The sequence below is a fragment of the Rhineura floridana genome, chromosome 12 (assembly GCF_030035675.1).
Source record: "Rhineura floridana isolate rRhiFlo1 chromosome 12, rRhiFlo1.hap2, whole genome shotgun sequence".
In the NCBI taxonomy this organism is placed as follows: Eukaryota; Metazoa; Chordata; class Lepidosauria; order Squamata; family Rhineuridae; genus Rhineura; species Rhineura floridana.
The window spans coordinates 8975973-8996821 of record NC_084491.1 but is presented as its reverse complement, the minus strand read 5'-3'; the positions used below and the strand labels follow the sequence as shown (position 1 = coordinate 8996821).

Genomic DNA, 20849 nt, shown 5'->3' with positions numbered 1-20849 from the left:
GCTCAAGCTCAAGGAAGCTCACCAACCAAACGAGCTGAAGCTAAGGTTCCCTTTATACCTCCCTATAAGCCCTCCCGCTCCAGAGACAGAGAACCTATGGCCCTCCAGATGTTGTTGGACTCCAGCTCCCATCAGCCCAATCCAGCGTGACCAATGGTCAGGGATTACGGGAACTAGAGTGCAGCTACATCTGGAGGGCTGCAGGCTTCCCCACCCTTGGACTAGAGACTCCCTCAGAAGAACAGTCCAATGATAGGACTGACCCTACATTACAAGCTGGGAAAATACTATTCCAAAAAGATTGTTATGAATTTCAGTGGCATCAGAAGTGAGAGTAGCAGTGGGCTGGTGGATCAGAGGCAGGCACTGTTGCTCCAAAACCTCACATTGACCCCTTGCCCCTCACCTTGACAGGGATGATCAGGCGGTTCTCTCGGAAGGACTGGAACAGGAAGCTACGCTGTTGGGCGGCCTTCTTGATCGGCACCAGGTTCCCAGAAAGCTCCGTGTGTAGTGGCATTCCCTCCACCACCTGCAGAAACAGACTGTATGGTCTCTAGGCAAGGCGTGACTGCTTGAAAAGCTTATGCACCTCCCCATCCCCTGTTCAATTCTGGGTGGCTTTTGTAAGGCAAGAAATGCCAATCGCAAAACTCCATCATGGGACAAAAAGGAAGGCCAATCTGGATGAGATGTGTGTTATGTAGTTTGCTGTGGCATGCTTCATTATTTTTTAAAAATTAAATAGTGTGGAGGCTCCAGTTAGCTCAAAGAAATCCATTCTATATATATATAATTACTATAATATATAATGATAATATTAATACTATATAATGCATTATCATAACCATTATACTAATAATAAAAATGTGCAAAGGCAACAATGCCCCTATTATGCCATTTTACAAGATCCTTCAAGGCGGCCTCTCTAGGCTAAGAGGACGAGTGGGGCCGCAAGCAGGCCAGGGCGTTAAGCAGAGGCCTGCAGGCACCGGGTGCCAAGGGTGCTACCTCAATGTCCCGGCTGCGCGCCACTTCGGTGAAGTTTTCATGCTGCTCGAGCGTCTTGTCCACCTTGTCGTCGGTCATGCAGTAGCAGCGCAGGCGACCCTCCCGTCCGTCGTTCATTTTGGCAAAGACCACAAACTTGGCCATGTAGGGCACAGCTGCCAGCTCTTTGTACAGCAAGGTGGCAAAATGGACGGCTTCAGCTGTGCGCGGGCAATCTGCCAGCCAGAACCTGGGCAGGAGGAAAAAGCGTTGCCAGGCTGGCTTTAGCACTGGGAGATATCTAACCCATGGGATTTTTCTGAACGATGTAATTAGCTCGCATTGGGCTCCTTCTATTAAATGCCCCTCCAAGTAGCTCTGGGCACCATGTGTGGGGTTATCTAGGGTGTCCAATAGCAGCCCATGTGGTGGAGCACAGACCCAGAGGCACCCTCCTGACACCAGCATCACTGCAGCTTACAGGTGTGGGGCAGGACGGGGCAGGGCATGGGGATGAGGTCCATGTTCCATAGGTGCATTGGCAGGAGTAATGGACTGGTTTCACTGGTGCCCCCCACAGCCCCAACCTCACTACTGCCTTGCTCTGTCCCATCCCCACCCAGAGAGACGCCACCTTCAGGTCTGCTTAAGACCTTTGATGCACCTCTTCCTAATGTACTGTGATATTAAGGCGCAAGGTATGGCTTAGTCATTGGGGAGAGCTGTGGATATCAGCTGAACGGGTGACTGTTGCACCGTAGCCAGTGAGGTGATGCACCTGAGCAGTAAACAGTGCTGGAAAGTAGATGCACGGCCTCTGGATTTGAGGGGAACTGATGCTCTTGAGCCTCTGGTCCTGGCTGTGTGCTCCTTTCCGTATCCCCGTAATACCTGGTCACCCTCTATATTTCAAAATAAGTATAGCTGGGGCAATATTCTCAGCCCAGCTTTCTTTGGCAATCCATGAATGTGATTGCAGGGAGTGGGGAGAGAAAACACCTTCAAAGACTCAGACTCTTCACAGCCCTGGCATATCTCTCCACCCCACCCCCCACTTTCCTATTTTCAAAAAGACTCTCTGCAGCCTCCCAAGTGGTAGTAGCTTTTTTGGTGGGGTGGAGACATCCTCCAGATCCTGGTTTTGCTGCAACTTATCCAGATGGAGATGGGACAGCAATGAGGTTGGGGCTGTCAGAACAATGTCTCTGCCCAGCCATGTGGGCCGCTACTGCTTCTGACTCCCCCATATTCCCTACAGACCCTCTTGGTGTTAAGATCACCAGAGGGAGCCTTCTTGGTAGTTCTGCCGCCCTCAGAGGTTCTGGGATGGTGGCCCAGGTGAGGGCTTTCCCTGTGGCAGCCCCTAAGTTGTGGAATTCCCTCCCCATAGAGGTGCATCTGGCACCTTCACTGTACACTTTTCAGCGAATGCTGAAGAGGCACCTCTTTACCCTGGCCCTCGGCGCCCGAGATGTATGTTTTCAGAACCCACCCTATTCTTGTGATTGAAATGCATTTTAATTCTTTTTAATATTGTATTTTAGATTTTGTAGCCCACCTTGGAACCTACTGGTGAAGGGCGGGCAAATAATAACAACGACAACGACAACATTTCTTGGAACAGCCATGCAAATGTATAATTGCTCTAGAAAATGTGGTGAGGCCAGAAGGCTACAGAGAGCCACAAATCTCCTTTTAAAGTTGAAAGGGCAGGGGAGAGGAGCACACAGCAAGGCGATGGATATCCTCAAGCTTGCAACAACCAATCACAACGTTTTTTAAAAAGTCAGGAAAAGCAGGGGAGGCTTGCAACTTGTAAAATTGTAGGCAGACAACCCCCAAACTCAGGGATCTTTGCCCACCCCCAACCCTGAAAAACAGCCACAACTCCAAAAGGGGGGATTATTGACCCATCTTTAAAAATATGCCTCCAAGTGCATTTTCCTCTAAAGGAAAACACTGGCTGCCCTGAACTTTCCACCCTGCTGGGAAGGAGGGGTGTGCAATTATATACTGGCAGCTCTGGAATGCGACTAGATGAAACCTGATGTGACCAACCAGTTGAGGGGGACTGTGCTCCCAGATGCACTGATATAGCTTTAAGTGCCGTAATGTTCTTATATGGCTTGACCAGTGGCGGCTAGTGGCTCCTTGTCAGTGGGGCAGTGGAATCTGCTCTGGGTTTTAGTCCAAACTTTCAAGGAGCTGCTTAAGAACATAAGAACAGGCTGCTGGACCAGACCAGCGGCCCATCTAGTCCAGCATCCTATTCCCACAGCCAGATTCCCATGGGAAGCCCACAAGCAAGATCTGAGAGCAAGAGCACTCTCCCCTCCTGTGGCTTCCAGCAACTGGTTTTCAGAAGCATACTGCATCTGATTTTGGTGCCGGAGCACAGCCATCATTGCTAGTAGCCACTGATAGCCTTATCCTCCATGAATTTTGCCTAATCTTTTAAAGCCATCCAAGTTGGTGGCCATCATTGCCTCTCGTGGGGGCGGATTCCATAGTTTAACAATGCATTGTGTGAATAAGCTCTTCCTTTTGTTTGTCAGCAGAAGCACCTTGGACAGTTCCTTGAAAGTTCAGACTAAAACTCAGAGCATATTCCACTGTCCCACTGACATGGAGCCACCAGCCGCCATTGGGCTCCGCATCAAGTGCTCTGTTCCGGTATTTGGAGTCAAACTAAAGGTCATGGTTTAACCCAGGGATGAGGGACCTGCAGCCCTCCAGACACTGTTGGACTCCAGCTCTCCTCAGCCCCAGCCAGTGTGGCCAATGGTCAGGGATGATGGGAGCTGTTGTCCAGCAACATCTGGAGGACCACCCAACCCCTAGTTCAACCAGTGCATTCCATTCCAGTGGGCATTTGGTATCCCTTGCATTTTTTTTTAAAAAAAACAATCAAACAATTAAGTAATAGATTATCTTGGATCTGAGAAACCAGGGTTTGAATCCCCATTCAGCCATGAAATTCACTGGTGACCTTGGGCCAGTCACTGCCTCTTAGCCTAACCTACCTCACAGAGGTGTTGTGGGGATTAAACAGGGAAGGGGAGAACCATGTATGCCACCTTGAGCTCCTTAGAGAAAAGATGGGATGTAAATGCAATAAACAAACAAAGATATAACTATATAACTCAGTACAATATAGATAAATATATAGGGTGGAATTCAGTGCTAGTCTTACTCAGAGTAGACCCATTAAAGTTGATAGACATGCCCAACTTAGGTTCATTGATTTCAATGGGTCTACTCTGACCAGGATTTAGCTGAATACAATCCAGAATATATTTTAAAGTAGCCTTCACTTTATTAACTCCAAACATAGTCTTCTTTCATTGAACCAACTATATTTAAAACCCAGTAACAAAACTAAGTTTCTGATGTTAAGCCTAACCTTCTGAAAGTTTTGAAAAAGAAAAGGTTGCCATACTCCCTTAAATTTCTAATATTATGTCCAATTTTCCAAAAGGAAAAACGCTTGCCATACTGTTATTTACTGTGAAATCACTTCAATATATTTTATGGGAAGAAATTCATAAATGGAATCAAATGAATAAAACAAAATAAATACTTGTCCTACCTTGGTTTTTGTTGACTTTCATAATTTAATCCATGGATGGAGAAATTGTGGCCCTCCAGGTTTTGTTGGACTCCATTTCCCATCATCCCCTCCAGCAGCATGCCCAATGGCCAGGGATGATGGGATTTATAGTCCACCTTTCCCCATCCCAGCCTTAGTTGGAAACTTTCAGTGAATTCAGATAACTGAGCTATTTGCCAGACTTTAACCCTTCTCACTTGTTAACCTTTTTGTATGTTTCCAGTTTTCAGCTGTGACTGGTTTAATTGTCATTGTTTTAAGCGTGAGTCCCAGAGGTGTTGTGCAACCCACTCTCCCAAATCATTCCTCAAGCTCACCTGGCAGAAACATTGGTGGTGAAGCTTGCACACTCATTGGCATAGACTAGTTTTGTGGTGCCAGTGATGTCTTCCCATTGTGCTGGGGCTGTTCCTCCTGAGACAGAGAGTGAAAAGAAAAGAGAAGGAGAAAACACAACATTTCTGGAGCTGTCAGACTGATCTGGAAGTGCCCTCGCTGCATTCAATCCAAAATATGCGTTTCCAGATTTGACCAATGAAAGCTGGTCCATGAAGGCCAACCCCAGCCAAACCCCCCCCACACACACACACAAACACCTGCCTGTCAACTTCCTCCTCTTTAGTCTTTATGTTGCCTTTGTAGATTTCAACAGGGAAGAGGATGGGGGCAAAACCAGAATTAGTTGGCTCTGCTTGGCACTGGCCTCCCTGCCCTTCTACCCTACCAAGTCCCAATGGGCATCAGCCACCACTGGATTTCAACTCTGGGGGAAAAAATTGGTTTTAAGCAGAAGCCTGGCTGTGCAGAGTGCTGATTAGGGGTAGGGGATAAATTTGATTTAAAGGCAAACCTCCCTAATTCACACTTTCTGAAACAATGCCCAAACTGAAATACAGCCATCCTTTGAAATCAATACTTTTCCAAATGTTGCAATGTAATTCTCCAGCCAAGTAATGTGTACAAAAATCCATAGGCTAGAGTAAAGTGTGTATATAAAGGAATATAATAGTGAAACTAGCATACAAAAGAGCATTATATTTTGGGATTCTGCTGGTTTATCACCTGCCTCACTGCCCAGCAGTCTCCCTGCCTCAGCTGACAGAGATGGTCTTGAAGGCAATGTTGAAGACTCCCAGACTGTTAGTTCTGGGGGTCTTCAACATCCATGTTGAGGCCATTAACTTGGGCGGCTCAGGACTTCATGGCCACCATGACAATTATGGGGCTGTTCCAACATGTCAGCACTCTGATGAATGTGGCAGGCCACACTCTGGATCTGGTTTTCTCGACTGGACCAGAAGAAGGTGATTTGAACCTGGGAGATATTAGCATCAGTCCCTTCTTATGGTTGGAACATCTCCTGTTGAGATTTAGGCTTTCAGCATCTTTGCCCCTCTGTAGAGGCGGGAGACCTATTATGATGGTCTGTCCTTAGCGGGTGATGGATCCAACTGGTTTCCAGAAAATCTGGTGGATTTTCCAGCTGATATAACTGGCACTCCTGCTGAAGCCTTGGTTAATCTGAGGAATACGCAGATGGCCTGGGCTATCTACACATTCACTCCTGAGTGCCTTCTTCTGCTGTGTAGAGCCCATTTGGCTCCTTGGTATACATCTGAGCTAAGGGTAATGAAACAAACCAGGAGACAACTTGAACACAAGTGCAGAAAAACTCCAGACGAATGCAGATGAACACTACTAAGTGCTCATTATCAAGCCTAAGCATATTTTGCTGCCTCTGTTACATCCTCATTATGCTGTCCAGCAGAGCTTTTCTGGGTTGTTTGGGGCCTTTTACCTTCTGGCCCATAGGAGGTGGTAGAACCAACGGTGGCTCGCTGTGACCTGTTTGCAAAGCATTTTCAGGGTAAAATCACTTGCATCTGCCAGGATTTTAACTCCACAGTTATAGCAGATGAGTTTCAAGGTGTGTCCAGAATACTGTCTTATCCTGTCGTGTCAGATAAGTTTCAGTTGGCGAGGGTTGAGGATGTGAACAGGGTGCTTTGTTCTGTCCAGGCAACCACTTGTGCTCTTGCCCCCCATGGCTGACAAAAACTAGGGGGGACAGCCAGCTGGGCCAGGGAGATGATTAATGCCTCCTTTCAAAAGGAAGTAGTCACTGCCTGTTTAAAGGAGGCAGTGGCAAGACCACTCCTTAAGAAACCCTCCCTGGATTCTGAAAACCTAAGTAACTATTGACCGGTTGCTAACCTCCCCTTTTTGGGAATGGTTCTTGAGCACGTGGTTGCAGATCAGATACAGGTTCGCTTAGATGAAACTGATTTTCTAGTTCCATTTCAATTGTTTAGGCCCAGTTTCGGTATGGACACTGCTTTGGTCGCCCAGTATAATGACATCTGTTGGGAGACAGAGAGGGCAAGTGTATCCCTGTTAATTCTCCTTAATCTCTCAGCAGCTTTTGATACCATCAGCCATGGTATTCTCCTGGAGCAGCTGTCCGAATTGGGGGTAGCTGGTACTGCTTTGCAGTGGCTCCAGTCCTACTTGGATGGCCATCTTCAGAGGGTGATGTTTGGAGAATGTTGCTCGGCCCAGTGTGACCTTCAGTGTGGGGTTCCATAGGCTTTGATCTTACACTATTTAACATGTACATGAAACTGCTGAGTGGGAGCATCTGGACTTTAGGGGCACATTGTCAGCAACATGCTGATGGCACACAGCTCTGCTTCTCCTTTGAGAAGTGTTTTGAGGTGTTGCGGTGGATGTGCTGGATCAGTGTCGTGCCTTGGTAATGGACTGGATGAGAGCCTGTTAACTGAAACTTAATCCAGATGAGACTGGGGCACTGTTAGTGGATGGTTCCATAGACCAGATGGATGGGATGTGGCCTGCTCTGGATGGGGTCACATTCCCTCTGAAGAAGCAGGTACATAGCTTAGGGGTACCATTACTGTCCATCATGGATCCATTATTGTCACTTCGAGTCTCAAGTGGCCTTGGTGGCACAGAGTGCCTTCCATTAGCTTCAGCTGGTGGCCCAGATGCATCCCTATCTGGACAGGTATAGCCTAACTGCTGTTGTCTATGCTCTGGTAACCTCTAGGTTAGACCACTGCAATGCATTATACCTGAGGCTGCCTTTAAAGACTGCAGCTTGTGGAGAATTTGGCAGCCAGTGTTAAACATTGCCCTCTTTGAGGCATTTCCCACATGGTCAAAGGAACAATGGGCCTCGCTAAATTGGAAGATTTCCCTCTCCCTGCTAGAAAGAGCACTCTGCTCCAAATGCCAGACAGCCTGAGACTGAAGAGAGGAAAAATGACACACTCCTCCATCAGCCAGGGAATCAAGGGCACAACCTGCCTCCCAAGAAGATAATCACAGCAAAGGGAAGACCAGCCTGCTGCCATCCACCAGCCAGATAAGGAGCAGCTGCAGGAAGTTTTGTTCTATTTACTTACTTGTTAATTTGTCATTTGCATGACCCCCCTTTCCTCCAAGGATTTCAAGACAGCATATATGGTTCTCCTTGCCCTCCTTTCATCTTCACAGCAACCCTATGGTCTAGGTGAGGCTGAGAGTGTGTGACTGGTCCAAAGTCACCCTCTCTTCCTGGCTGAGTGGGGATTTGAACCCTAGTCTTCCAGGTCCTAGTCCAATGCTCTAATCACAGCTCCAGACCACCACCAGAAAGAACAATTGCCAGTCACTCCAAAACTGCAGAGCTACAGGGAAGCTTGCTCTGGCTGTATCTACTGGCTACAGAACTAAAGGGTTATGTGTGTGTGCATGTATGTGTGAGTTAAGGGTTCCTGCTATTATTACCTGTTGCTTGTAAGTCGCCTTGAAAATCGGTTGATTGCAAGGTAGGGTATGAGTCTTCTAAATAAACAAAACAAACACAGGAGCCTTTTATGGTTTATGTAGAAGTTTGTTCATAAACCCTGCAAATGTTAGCTATGTCATCACGCCTTCATTTTATTAGAGACTTAATATCTTACCTAGGCTGATCCTAAATGATGGCATAGAGATATGGTACTGGAAGAATTATAATTAATCTTTTGGATTACTTATTTTAAAATTATTTTAATAGATCACTTTAATTTGGGGGAGTGTTCACTTCTGTTGTTCCTTTGCATTGTTAATAGTAAATTGTTTTATACATGGAAATTAATAAAACATATCTTTCTCTATATTTTTGTAAGTCTAACAATCATGCTGCAGTTTGCTTCGCCACAAACAGATGGCGCTGCGAACTGAAGTGTGACTGAGCCTTGCTATGCTCAAGGTCATGTGGTGGGGGGAAGGAAGGAAGGAAGGAAGGTGGCCAGACAAGACCAAGAGGAGAGTGACAGAGCAAGCAAGTGAACGGGTAGTGGTGGGAGTGGGCAGTGGGTGGCATCCTGGACAACCCACAGAGCTGTTTAATGGGAGGCCTTAGCATCACTGCTGTGGGACCTCCCTTTCCTCCAGAGCCAGTAGGGGAGGCAAAGCCAACTTGAGAATGGAACAGTGAGCACACAGCGGCAGATGGTAGTCTGGGCAACCCGTGGAGGCACTCCATGGGAGGCCTCACTGTTGCTATTGGGGAAGAGGGATAAAAGGCCTTCATGACCTGGGGAAGGGTAGAGGGGTCTTGGAAACCTGGGGAAGGAGTTGCATGTGAACCTGGAGCCCCTAGTAGTTATAAAAAAATTAATATGGGGATATTTTTCCAAAGTACAAAACTATAACAAAATCCTGATAGCGCATCCAATGCTAGAAAAATGTAGCATCTCCAGAAGGCATCCATCTGGAACATCACCTATTAGGGATGCTCAAGCTCAGCCTTCCCCAACCTGGTGCCCACCAAGTGTTTTGGCCTACAGCTCCCACCAGCCCCAGTCAGCAGGGCAGTATGATGCTGGGGCTGATGGCAACTGAAGTCCAAAACATCTAGAGAGCACCAGGCTGGTGAAGGCTGAGCTAGCTCCAGACTTCCTGCACCAATTTTATGATTCCATGATTAAAGGCTTCCCTAGGCAGGTGGCATAGCTGAGTCCCAGAACCATTAAGAACAATCACTCAATCAAACAGAAAATTGGTTAAGTACCCCTGGAAGAGCAACCCATCCAACAAAGGGACAGCCTTTGGGTTATGGGGAAGCCTGGGTGTGAGGGAGGGAGAAGTTTCCTTGAAACTGCTGCCTGTTCTCACTGCCGCATAGTTTCAATTCTTAGCACTGCCATAACTCCTAGATCTCCCTGCTGCCACCATTGCATCTCCCCCACAATTTCCTCCTCGAGTGAGGGCAGAAAGCACTGCCCTCACTCTGAATGGCTTCGGAATGGCGCGGTGTGATGATGCCACCATGTAGCATTGCTCTGAAGCCAAAGTGAATGTAATGCTTCCTACCCTCACTCTAGGGGGGAATCATGGGGGTTTGATGTCAGCAGAGCACCTTGGAGCTCTGGTGGTACGTTTGCCCCTTTCAGGGCCTCCCTTCCAAAATCCCTGAAATCTCCCCCTACTGCAGCTTGCCATCCTACGAATGGGGTAATGAACTGAGGAGAGGGAGGAGGCCAGAGAAAATGCCGTCAGATATCCCCACTCACCTATGACACTGCAGAGGAGTCTCAGGCTGGTGGTATCACCTTCCCCACTGTCCCGGGGGTTCTCCCTCCATGAAGGGGGCAGGGGGATGCGCAGCCCTATGGGGCGGTGGAATTTTCTGCGGCGTGGCTCCACCGTCACTATCGGGCTGAACGTTGCCTGGTTCCCCAGCAGTTTCGTCACCAGCTCATCTGGTACCGGTTGTGCCTGCAGGGAGAAACACCAAAAGGGTGAACATGGTGCTGGCAGATGATCCCTGCAGGGCAGGCCCCCCTTGCTGCTATTGTCACCCGCTTGCTGCTACCGCCTGCTCCTTGCGAGGGAGAAAGCTGGAAAGCAATCGAGTGAGCAGGCTCCAGCTGCCATCATTCACCCTCTCTGAGACAGTGGGAATGGGTGGGTTAGCAAGCAAATGGGCAATGATGAGGAGCAGCAGTGGGCCCCTCGCAAGAGCTGTGGTCCTCAACAGGTGCCCAAGTATGCCAACCTCAGGTACCAGCCCTGCTAAGAGACATTTCATCATCAAGTGTCACATAAATGCAGAGAGAGAAATGGGAAGTGGGGCAGCCAGTGGTGGCTGCCCGCTCCATGTCAGTGGGGCAGTGGAATCCACTCCAGGTTTTAGTTCGAATTTCGACAGATCCTTGCAAATTCGGACTAAAACCCAAAGAGGATTCCACTGCCCCACTGAGATGGAGCTGCCAGCTGCCACTGATGACAGCAGAGCCAGGAAAGGCTCACACAGCACCAGCCGGACTTTGAGGGCCTGTGCTGAAAACAGAGCTACAAGGCCAGGATGTCTACCATGTGCACTGCTGTGGGCTCCGTTGAAGGCAACCCTATAGCCAGTCCTGTGAACAGCTGGCAGGGGATTCAAATTAGACAATGTATTAAATGGGTGTATACAATGAATGCGTCTGCTGTTTCTTGCTTAAATAATAGCCGTAGCCCCCCTCTCCATCAGGGCTTGGACTGAGGTATGCAAGGAGGGTTAGGGTAAGCTCCCTCCCCCGCTCATGCTAGAATCTCAACAGAAATTGCTCCCCTCCTGGAATTGCTGTTCACTCTGGGAAGGAGGCTCCTATTGACTTTGATAGCCTCTTCTCTCCTAATGCAGCCTAACATTACTACAGCAACCTATTAGTGCCGTGGCAGAAGTACCTTGGGTTCAGAATACAAATCTATTCCACACTAAGATGTATTATGATGTCTACCTCTTCCAACTCTATGATTCTGGGAAGTGAGCATCATTTCCCAAAAATGTACTCCTCTGGCTTAGGATTCAAATGAGACTTTGCACATGCTCAATCAGAGAAATTTCAATTGCCCCTGAAAACTTCATTGCTCCAAAGCGCTGGACACCAGTTGCAACCTGGATAGATCTGTGCAAAGCCCTCAGAGGTTTGCTTCTTCTTTTCTTTAGGCTGCAAAGAAACTCCCTGGCACAGTGCATAGCTCAGAATGGCCAAAGCAACCGAATCTGATGCCAGGGAAATGTGAATTTTGCAATGGTAAAATCTGTGAAATTAAAACATTCATGAATGTATTTGCATAAAATATTCTCCTGCCACTAATCATGAGAAGGGTAATGGTTTTTGTGTTTGCAGTGACATTTGTTATTGTTGTATTATTTTATCATGAAATTGTTTTTGTAACTGTTGTTTGCTTTCGTTGTCAGCCACTTCGAGCACATTCTTTTTTGTAAGTCGCTTTGAGTTCCATTTTGGGGAAAAAAGCGACTAATAAATATCAATACTACTACTACTAATAATAAGAGTGGCTCATGGCAACAAAGCCTCATCCCCAGCCATTGCAATTCCTACTCAGCCTCTTCTCTGATTTTTGATAGTTTGCCGTTTTGCTCACAAATTTTAAAACCTATCTTCATGACTTTTAGTACCAAAAACTTGTTTTGCAAAATAAATAAATTAATGAGCTAGGTGCTCAGGATGCTGAATGTATTTGCCTAGTGCACAAATTCACCCTTGTGCCTCACAGCCAATTTTCATCATCATCTGGCCCCGGTTGCTATTCCTTATTCTCGGGGCACGCTCAGATACTTTGCGTAGATCTCAGTGTCTTTCCATCGTTCCCTATGAAACTATTCCACATTCTTCGATTACCAGCAGAATGTTGCAAATTGAAACATATACTAATTTAATTTGCATAGGTTATTCCAGCTGAAAAATATGCTTCTTTTTTACAAAGCCCACGAATCCTAATACACAAATACACATGGGCACCAATGTCCACACACACCCACCCCAGGTCTCTGAAGCCCACCTTGCTATAAAGATACTGGTCACATCCACACCATACATTTAGAGCACATTTAAAGCACATGGCTTCCCCTAAAGAATCTTGGGAACTGTAGTTTACTTCTCACAGAGCTATAATTCCCAGAATTCTTAATAAACTACAGTTTCCAGGATTCTTTGGGGGAAGCCATGTGCTTTAAATGTGTGTTAAATGTATGGTGTGGATCAGTTCACTATTGACCTTGTACCTGCAGAGCTAGTTTGACTTTCTTGGTCACCGCCGTTTCTGGGAATGTGGCCTGGACCATAGGCACCAATGTGCTCTGTAGACAGCCACCTTCTGGGCCAATCTGGTCGCAGTCCTGGCACACACGAGACATGACCACAAAGTAAAGTGGGAAATCTGTGGTGATGATGCGACAAATCCTCTTCTTTTCCAGTTCCTCTAGGCTCTCCAGCTCTGTAAAAATTGGCAGCAGTATGATAAATGCATAGAGCAACAAGTACCTAAACTGTGCATTGCTGCAAGCATCTCATCAGAAATGAATCAATATAATAAGATTTGTCATTCATTAAAGGTTCAGAAAACAGATCAACACCACATGTTTAAAGCACATGGCTTCTTCCAAAGAATCCTGGGAACTATAGTTTACCCCTCACAGAGCCACAGTTCCCAGCACCTTAACAAACTACTGTACTTTGGAGGAAATCATGTTCTTTAAATATATGGTGTGTATGCAGCCCTTGACTCATCATAAAGCAGCTTAATATATTCACATTTCTTACAGCTTCAGATTTTTACAATTGGGAACTGTTTTTTTCCTTTTCCTTTTGAGTCGAGCTACCAGTGGACAGATGAAACTGTAAGCAAAAAAAATTAACAACACAGAGACAATTTGAGAGAGCTGCAAAACAAAAGATAGCTGGGGAAAAAAGGTCATAGAAAAAGTCAGGGACCATAAAACAGACATCATCAACTTGCCAGGAAAAAATGCCTGTTGGAATAAAACGTCCTTTGTGAGGCAGTGAAAAAGCATCAAAGTAGGACTCCCAAAACAAAGGGCATGTTGGGAGTAAAGCACCGATGGTTGTAACAGTTAACCTGAACCAGTGGGGGTTGATAGACAGAACAGCAACCTATGCTTCCCTCCCACATTCCTTCTGTAGTAACAACTTGTTGATATGTAGACTGTTTTTCTCAGGGTTTACTTCCTTCCTCTTTCTTCTCTATGTTAGTGGCCACATATATGTCTGTAATCAAAATGACTTTCTTTTCCAGGAGTAATAAACCTTACGTTTCTTTAGTCTTTTAACCACCAGTCTTACTAGTCTATTAATTTCTGCACTCAGCTGCTATGTGTGTATACCTATATACATAAAAATATAAGAAGTCAAGTCAAGCTGCAGTTCACTTTGCCACAGATAGGTAGTGCTGCAAACTACACTGTGGCTGCCACCCCCTGACTGATTACACTGATGAGATGATCCAGCAGGAGAAGCAGTGCAGGAAGGGGAAAGGCGGCCAGAAGAGGAGGCCAGCCTCAGGATATATGGCTGCTGTTGCAGCAGCAGATTACCAGGACAGATGCCCGCTGCTTCTTGCTGCCTTCCACCTTCCTCCACTGCTCCTCTTGCCAGATTGTCTCCTCATCCTAATCAGCCGGGTGATTGTGACAGCAGGGTAGGCAGGCAGCCATGCGAGAGAACAACTGTGGAGTGTGAGCGGGTGTGAGGTGGGTTGCTGTTGGGGGCACTGGGGGGGTTTAGTGAGGGTGGAGAGTACCTGGGGTTTCCATCCCTGGGGGTCAGGTAGCGGAGTTGACATGCAGAGCATGCAGGGGTGGCAGCCCCTAGCACTCCAAACTTTATTTATTTATTTATTTGATTATTTGATTTATATCCCCCCCTTCCTCCCAGCAGGAGTCCAGGGCGGGATATAAATCAAATAATTAAATAAATAAACTTGAATGAGGAGTTCCACTGCTTAGCCACAACCACAACCACATCCCAACCAACCATATTGCTGTTGTGTTAGGACACAGAGAGGAGCCTGTCCAACAATTTGTAACGCATAGGAAGTTCACCATGGGTAGAGGAAGTCCTCCAGCCAGCCTGATCATAAGCTGTTAGGGTGGGGATGGGGAACCTTAGGTGTAGGTGCCAAAGGTGGCCCTCTAGACCTGTCTATCTGGCCCTCAGGAGGCAACACACCTCCTGAGTCACACCCCTCGCTTGCATCCTCCTTGAGCATTTTTGCCTGGTTGGAATATGCCCTTGGAGATGCTTCTTGCTTGCCCGGATGAGGGGGTATGTGAGTGTGTAGAAACTAGCCTAGTGTGCAAAGTTAAAATTCATGTTCATTGCTCTGCCTACATCTGCCTCTGGCCCTCCCAGCCACTGGCCAGTGGCCCTCATAAGGTTGACCAGAAGGGAATGCAGCCCTTGGGCTGAAAAGGGATCCCCAGTCCCGGGAGCTGAGGCTTTGTAACCAGCACTTTGAACAGGACTTGAAAAGAGACTGGAAGCCAGCAAAGCTGCTCCAGCAGAGGAGTCACTTTGTCATGGCTCCCTGGGCAGCACTGGGGCCACCTTCTCTACTGGCTTTCCCTCCTCTGGCCAGATGCCCATACCTTCATCCATTCCATTCAGGACCTCGTCCAAGCAGCTCTCTCCGTAGCGGCTGCGGTGCTCCTTCCATACAGATCCATTCTCGCTGCGCAGAACCACCAGCTCCCGGTCACCACGCCCATGCGAGGCAAAGTGAGGGATCTCCACGATTACGGGGCTGCAAGAAAACTATGTGTCAGGGCCCAAAGTGGATGGCCACTATCCTCTCCAATGAGTTCAGAGAACCACAGAATCATAGAGTTGGATGGGACCTTGGAGGTCATCCAGTCCAAAGGAAGCCAACAAGGTGCCCTTCAGATATTCTGGACTATCTCTCCCATCAGTTCGAGCCAGCATGGCCAAAGGACAGGGATGATGGGAGCTACAGTCCACAACATCTGGAGAGTACCTCATTGGCTATGCCTGATCTAACCTAACCTACTGATCTATGCAGAACTTCAAATGCAGGCTGTAACTACATCATCCCTGACAGCTGGCTGTTCAGCCTTTGCTTAAATCTCTCCAGCAAAGAAGATCCCACCACCTCCCAAGGTAGCCTGTCCATTGCCAAGTGACTCTTACCATTAGGAGGTTTCTCCTAAGGAAGGGAAGAAAGTTTACCAAACATTCAGAGCGAGACAGTTCAAGCTCTGGGGCCATGGTGTTGTGTCTCATCTACGAATGAGAGAGGGAGGACCTTTGCTGTGGTGGCCCCATGATTTTGGAATTCCCTCCCAGAAGGCATGCAGTAGCACTTCAGGATTTTCAGAAGGCCTTAAAGTCCTATTTCTTTTGATTGGCCTTCCCTTGAGTAACTTTTCTCCCATGTGCTAGACTGAGACCGGAGTAGATTATGTTATGGAGCATTTGAATGGGTTTTATTCTTTTATTGTTGTTGGATTTTCGTAATATTGGTTTTTCAAAGAAATATGTTTAGTTTATAGTTGTAAGCTGCTGTGGATGGGCTTTGCCTAGAAAAGCAGCATAGAATTGATTGAAAAATAAAAAAAGGGTGGAGAGCCAGAGCTCTCTGATGCTGCTTGAGGGAGAGGAGAAGGGAAAAAATCCCATTTCAGACCAGGAGCACCCAGAAGGAATGTGTTGGGATTATATCCATTTGGGGCTTAGCAATACCATTACGGTTTGGGTGTATTTCTGATGTAACAGTAGTAGGAGCAGAGATCTGCCATCTCCCTTTCCCAGTCAGCCCCTGCAAACAGGTGGCTGGTGGGCAACTGGAGCTCCCACCCAGAGTGGTGATAACCCAGCAGCCCATTTGTGCAGGCATGGCTTAAGTGGCAACTGAGGCATTGCCTGGAGAAGCATGAGATCTGCACTGACCACTAGAGATGGAAAGATCTGTCAGTTTCCATTCTCTCTGTTTCTCACCTTTCCAATCTGAAATTTAGTTCTCCATATTTCTGCAGTAATTTGTGATTATTATTATTTTTTAAATCCCCATGAAAATTCTTCAGCATTTTAGTGCAAATTTCTCCTAATAATCAAATCTTTTTCTACAGTTTTGACTAATGTACACATTTTTGCAAGCAGTTTCTCCTAATACAATGTATGTATGTTGTTTTCATGAATATATTCATTTTTATATTCATTTCCTCCTAACATTGACATGATTAAAGTATATTTGCTATATATTTGCTCCTTCTTTTATGTATCAATGCCTGAACACCTCTATACACCATTTATTATTGATACTGCTACTTGAATATGTTCTTAGTATTGAAAATGTCAGAAATACAGTGTTTTAAATAAAGCCAAGAATGTTTATAACTTTCTCCATCTTGTTTGCAAAACAAAGCTCAGTGTCTGTTACACTGCTTGTATGTGCTAGGGAACAAGCTAGTTACCCAAGGCCACCAATGATAGAGTGGTCTATGTTATGTTAACATGTAGAAAATGTGTGCGTCTGAATGAATTTCACTTTCTAGGGCTTATAACTGAAACTGGAGGCTTGGAGGGTGTCTGGAATACATGAACCATAAACAAATGTTATAATTCTAATGTAAGTCTGAATACCCTAAAAGAGATCCCATAACCAGCACCCTTGATAGGCACCAAGCTGGTATGAGAAGGAGGAGATGCAGTCCTGAGAACATGGATGTGCCAAGAGATTGGCACCATTACAAGTGCCAGCTGACCAACTGATGCATGTGATACTGGGGCTCAGTAAAGATATCAAAAGAACATCATAATATTATCTGACTATAAATACACTCCAGCTTCATCAAAAGAGTTAAGAAATTTTCTACCACAGCCTACCACCTGAAACTCTTTCTCCAAGTCTCTTCTTCCTCGCTACAGCTACTTGCGTTGAGTGTGTGAGTATGAAAAATCAGGACTGTTGGGCATATTTAGTTTTGCATTTTTCCATTCCTGCAGCAGGTGACTCACAAGAGCACCTCCGGCTGTGTCAATTGGACATCTTTCAATAAATCTTTTAAAACCTTTGATCTTGGTGCGGTCCCAAAACTCCTTCTGCTTGTTCCAGCTATCTCCTGGCTTGATCACCCAGGAGTGGCTTTGGGGTCATTGGTAAGACCTAATTCCCCGACACTACGAGTCAATGTATGCATTGTTGTAAGCATTGGTTGGCTGGAGAACTGCATCGTAAAACTTGGATAAGTCCAAATTTTGAAGGATGTCTGGGTTTCAGTTCTCATATCATTTTGGAAAGTGTGAATTTGATATATTTGGCTTTAAAATCAACTGAATCTAATTTGTCCCTTATCCCTACTGACCACTCTAGCCAGGAAGGCAGGCTTTACCTGAGGAACTGTGCTCCAGCAGGTCCTAGTGCAATAATCCTGCTGGCCAATCCTTCTTCCTCAGCCAGATGGGGTGGTGCCGGCAGCTTCTGGGGCTTGACCAGGCGACAGGTGATGCGTGTGGGTGCTGCGCAGGTCCTGGGTGGGATGACGACGCGAAGACCATTGTGCCTGCTTCCTCGCATGGACCCACCACGGGCATCAACCATGAAACTTACGAGGAATCTGGGGGGCAAAAGGTAAAGAGTCTGTTGCATAGACCAACGCAGGGCTTCTAAGGCCCCCTCTGCACATCACATCTAAAGCAGTATCATTCCACTTTAAACAGTCCTTGCTTCCCCCAAAGAATCCTGGGAATTGTAGTTGCTTAAGGATGAGCCAGTATGGTGTAGTGGTTAAGGTGCTGGACTATGACCTGGGAGACCAGGGTTCGAATCCCCACATAGCCATGAAGCTCACTGGGTGACCTTGGGCCAGTCACTGCCTCTCAGCCTCATGAAAACCCTATTCATAGGGTTGCCATAAGTCGGAATCGACTTGAAGGCAGTACATTTACATTTTTAAGGATGTTGAGCTGTTAGGAGACCCCTATACCTCTGACAGAACTACAAGTTCCAGAGTTTCCTGGGAAGATGAATTGACTGTTAAACCACACTAGCAAGCATAGCTCTGTTAGGGGAACAGCGTTCTCCTAACAACTCTCAGCACCCTTAACAAGGCACAGTCCCCAGGATTCTTTGGGGGAAGCCACAGCTGTTTAAAGAAGTATGACAGACGGGACCTAAGAGTCTCAAACCGGTGACAGAAGAATGTGGCAATGCACGTGTTCCTTCTCTTGCAGTTGCTCCTCAAGTGGTAAGCAGCTACTGGGTCATCATGCCCTGGTCTAAGGTGGCCCATGCCAGCACCTCAACCATCTTTTGGAAAGAGAAATGAAGATGGGAGGGCAAACATCATCAGAGGTAGGAGGAGGAAGAGAGACACGTCAAAGATAAAAGAAATATGCAAGATGCGTCTTGTTAATGCATGCTCTGTGTGCAAGAAGTGTTAGGAAGGCATGACGCAATTATAGAGAAACACCTTGGACAGCTCCTTAAAAGTTCAAACTAAAACACGGAGCAGATTCCACTGCTCCAGTGAAGTTGATCTACCAGCCACCACTGAACACTGGCTCTCATAACACTGGAACTCATGCTCATCCAGTGAAGCTGAACGCTGGAAGATTCAGGACAGATGAAAGAAAGGAGTCGTTCTTCACACAGTGCACACCCCTGCTTGCGGATTTCTCATGGGCATCTGGTTGGCCACTGTGAGAACAGGATGCTGGACTAGATGGGCCATTGGCCTGATCCAGCAACCAGGCTCTTCTTACGTTCATATGTTCCTATGTAATGTTTTGACTCAGTATTATACAGCCACAAGAGTGGCTGTATACTATATTCAGCATGGATTTTTTGCATTCCTCAATGTTAAATTGAAAATACCCCCCATGCCATTCTGATCCTTCCCATAAACTCATTTCAAAACAAAACCTTACAAAACTTATAGTCCTGAACTCAGAAACGCTTGCTTAACACCCTTGGAATTTGCATGGCGACACACAAAACAGTCAGAGAGAATTAAGAATCCAAAGTGTAAAAAGAGAGAGAAAAAACCCAGACCCCTTTTGGACTTTTTTCTGCCAGAGTTCTCATAATCTGTTGGAATGCATTAAAAATCACCCATGTTCACAGAGTACCTGTAATCCTATTACTGACCTTGCCCCATACTCTGACCTTCATCGTCTGCAGTTTAAAAGTTAAAGAAGTGCCTGGCTGATTTTTAATTAATTTACAAAATTTAGCGTTGACCTCAATGATAAGGCAAGGCATGCTCAGTAAGAACCAACTGTCAGTGTTCTAAAAGCCAGACTCACAGCTGCTTGGCTTGCCTAATCAGGGGACCACACCCACACCAGACCTTTATTTCCCTTTAGACAGTCATGGCTTCCCCCACAGAATCCTGAGAAGTGTAGTTTGTGAAGGATGAGAGGAGACTCCTATTCCCCTGACAGAGCTCCAGTGTCCAAAGTAGTTTAACAATCAGCCGCTCTGATTTAAGCTCTGTGAGGGTTACCATATTATTCCAAACTACACAGGAAGTGGTTTGGACTGTGAATGAGCAGCCCAAATTGTGTTTGCATTTTTACAATTTTGTAGGGCAGTACAATATCTCAGAGAGGAGGTCAGGTCTCCTGCTCCCCTGGTGCATTCACTATTGCTGCCCAATTTTCCTGCTTTTTAAAGTTTGATAGAAACATCTGTTGGCTATAGGTACGTTCTTCAACTGCAAGGGGTTTTTTTGCCTATTAGTGAATATTTAAGTAAAGCAGCTTCATGAATTGATCCTTCTTATATCCCTAATGTCTAGAGGAAATTACTACTTTTTCCTGGGTTTGGCAGGGGACACTCCGCACTGCACACAGGACTGTGCTTCAATGGAGGAAGCAGGAGGGAATAACTCACCCAGTGTGGACAGGACTGGCCACGGGGCTGATGTTGTCAGAGGTCTCCGTGGCAGGGCTGCTTGGGATAAGCGACTCCTCATCAAATTCCTTGGAAGGCTAAGCAGGGCAGAATGAGAGCTCCAGGTTAAACAAAAGCCTAAAACCCACCAAGCCATGCAGAAATACAGAGCTCCCTGCCACGCCAATGCCTGCGCACAATACAGTAGCCTTCCCATTCTGCTGCAATCAGTCTTTCACCTGTTTCCCTCCATACAACTTCAAAGCCCTACGACAACAAGGGGCTGGTTTCTTAAAAAAAAAAAAAGCCTGCTTGAGGTGCACGTGATCAGATCACAGGAGCGTTGCCCCCTAACCGCAGAGGCATGGAGGCTAATTGCAGTTATTCAATGGGGAGACAAAGGTACACTTCCTATGCTCAGAGACATTGAAATCTTTTTGACACTCCAGGGCTGAGTTCCGGCATTAAAAACAAGTTCCAGCTATGTGTGTGTGTGTGAACATACTGGGTTGCATCTAAGTTCAACTTAGAGTAGACCACT

At 46.4% G+C, this 20849-nt stretch overlaps 1 protein-coding gene across 12 annotated transcripts in view; it reads right to left on the bottom strand.

Annotated features, from left to right (window-relative positions):
• Positions 1-20849, bottom strand: part of ANK1 (ankyrin 1) — a 271938-nt gene that overhangs the window by 43517 nt on the left and 207572 nt on the right. For 9 of the 12 annotated variants that reach the window (XM_061592462.1, XM_061592461.1, XM_061592464.1 and 6 more), the window contains 9 exons: positions 20309-20406; positions 17805-18029; positions 15045-15199; positions 12663-12874; positions 10159-10363; positions 8390-8446; positions 4918-5014; positions 1012-1240; positions 407-532 (listed from right to left, as the gene is read on the bottom strand). In XM_061592462.1, the coding sequence (XP_061448446.1) occupies positions 407-532; positions 1012-1240; positions 4918-5014; positions 8390-8446; positions 10159-10363; positions 12663-12874; positions 15045-15199; positions 17805-18029; positions 20309-20406 (1404 nt within the window). The remainder of the gene's footprint in view (positions 1-406; positions 533-1011; positions 1241-4917; positions 5015-8389; positions 8447-10158; positions 10364-12662; positions 12875-15044; positions 15200-17804; positions 18030-20308; positions 20407-20849) is intronic. The other 3 variants (XM_061592466.1, XM_061592468.1, XM_061592465.1) reach the window with 1 other exon arrangement.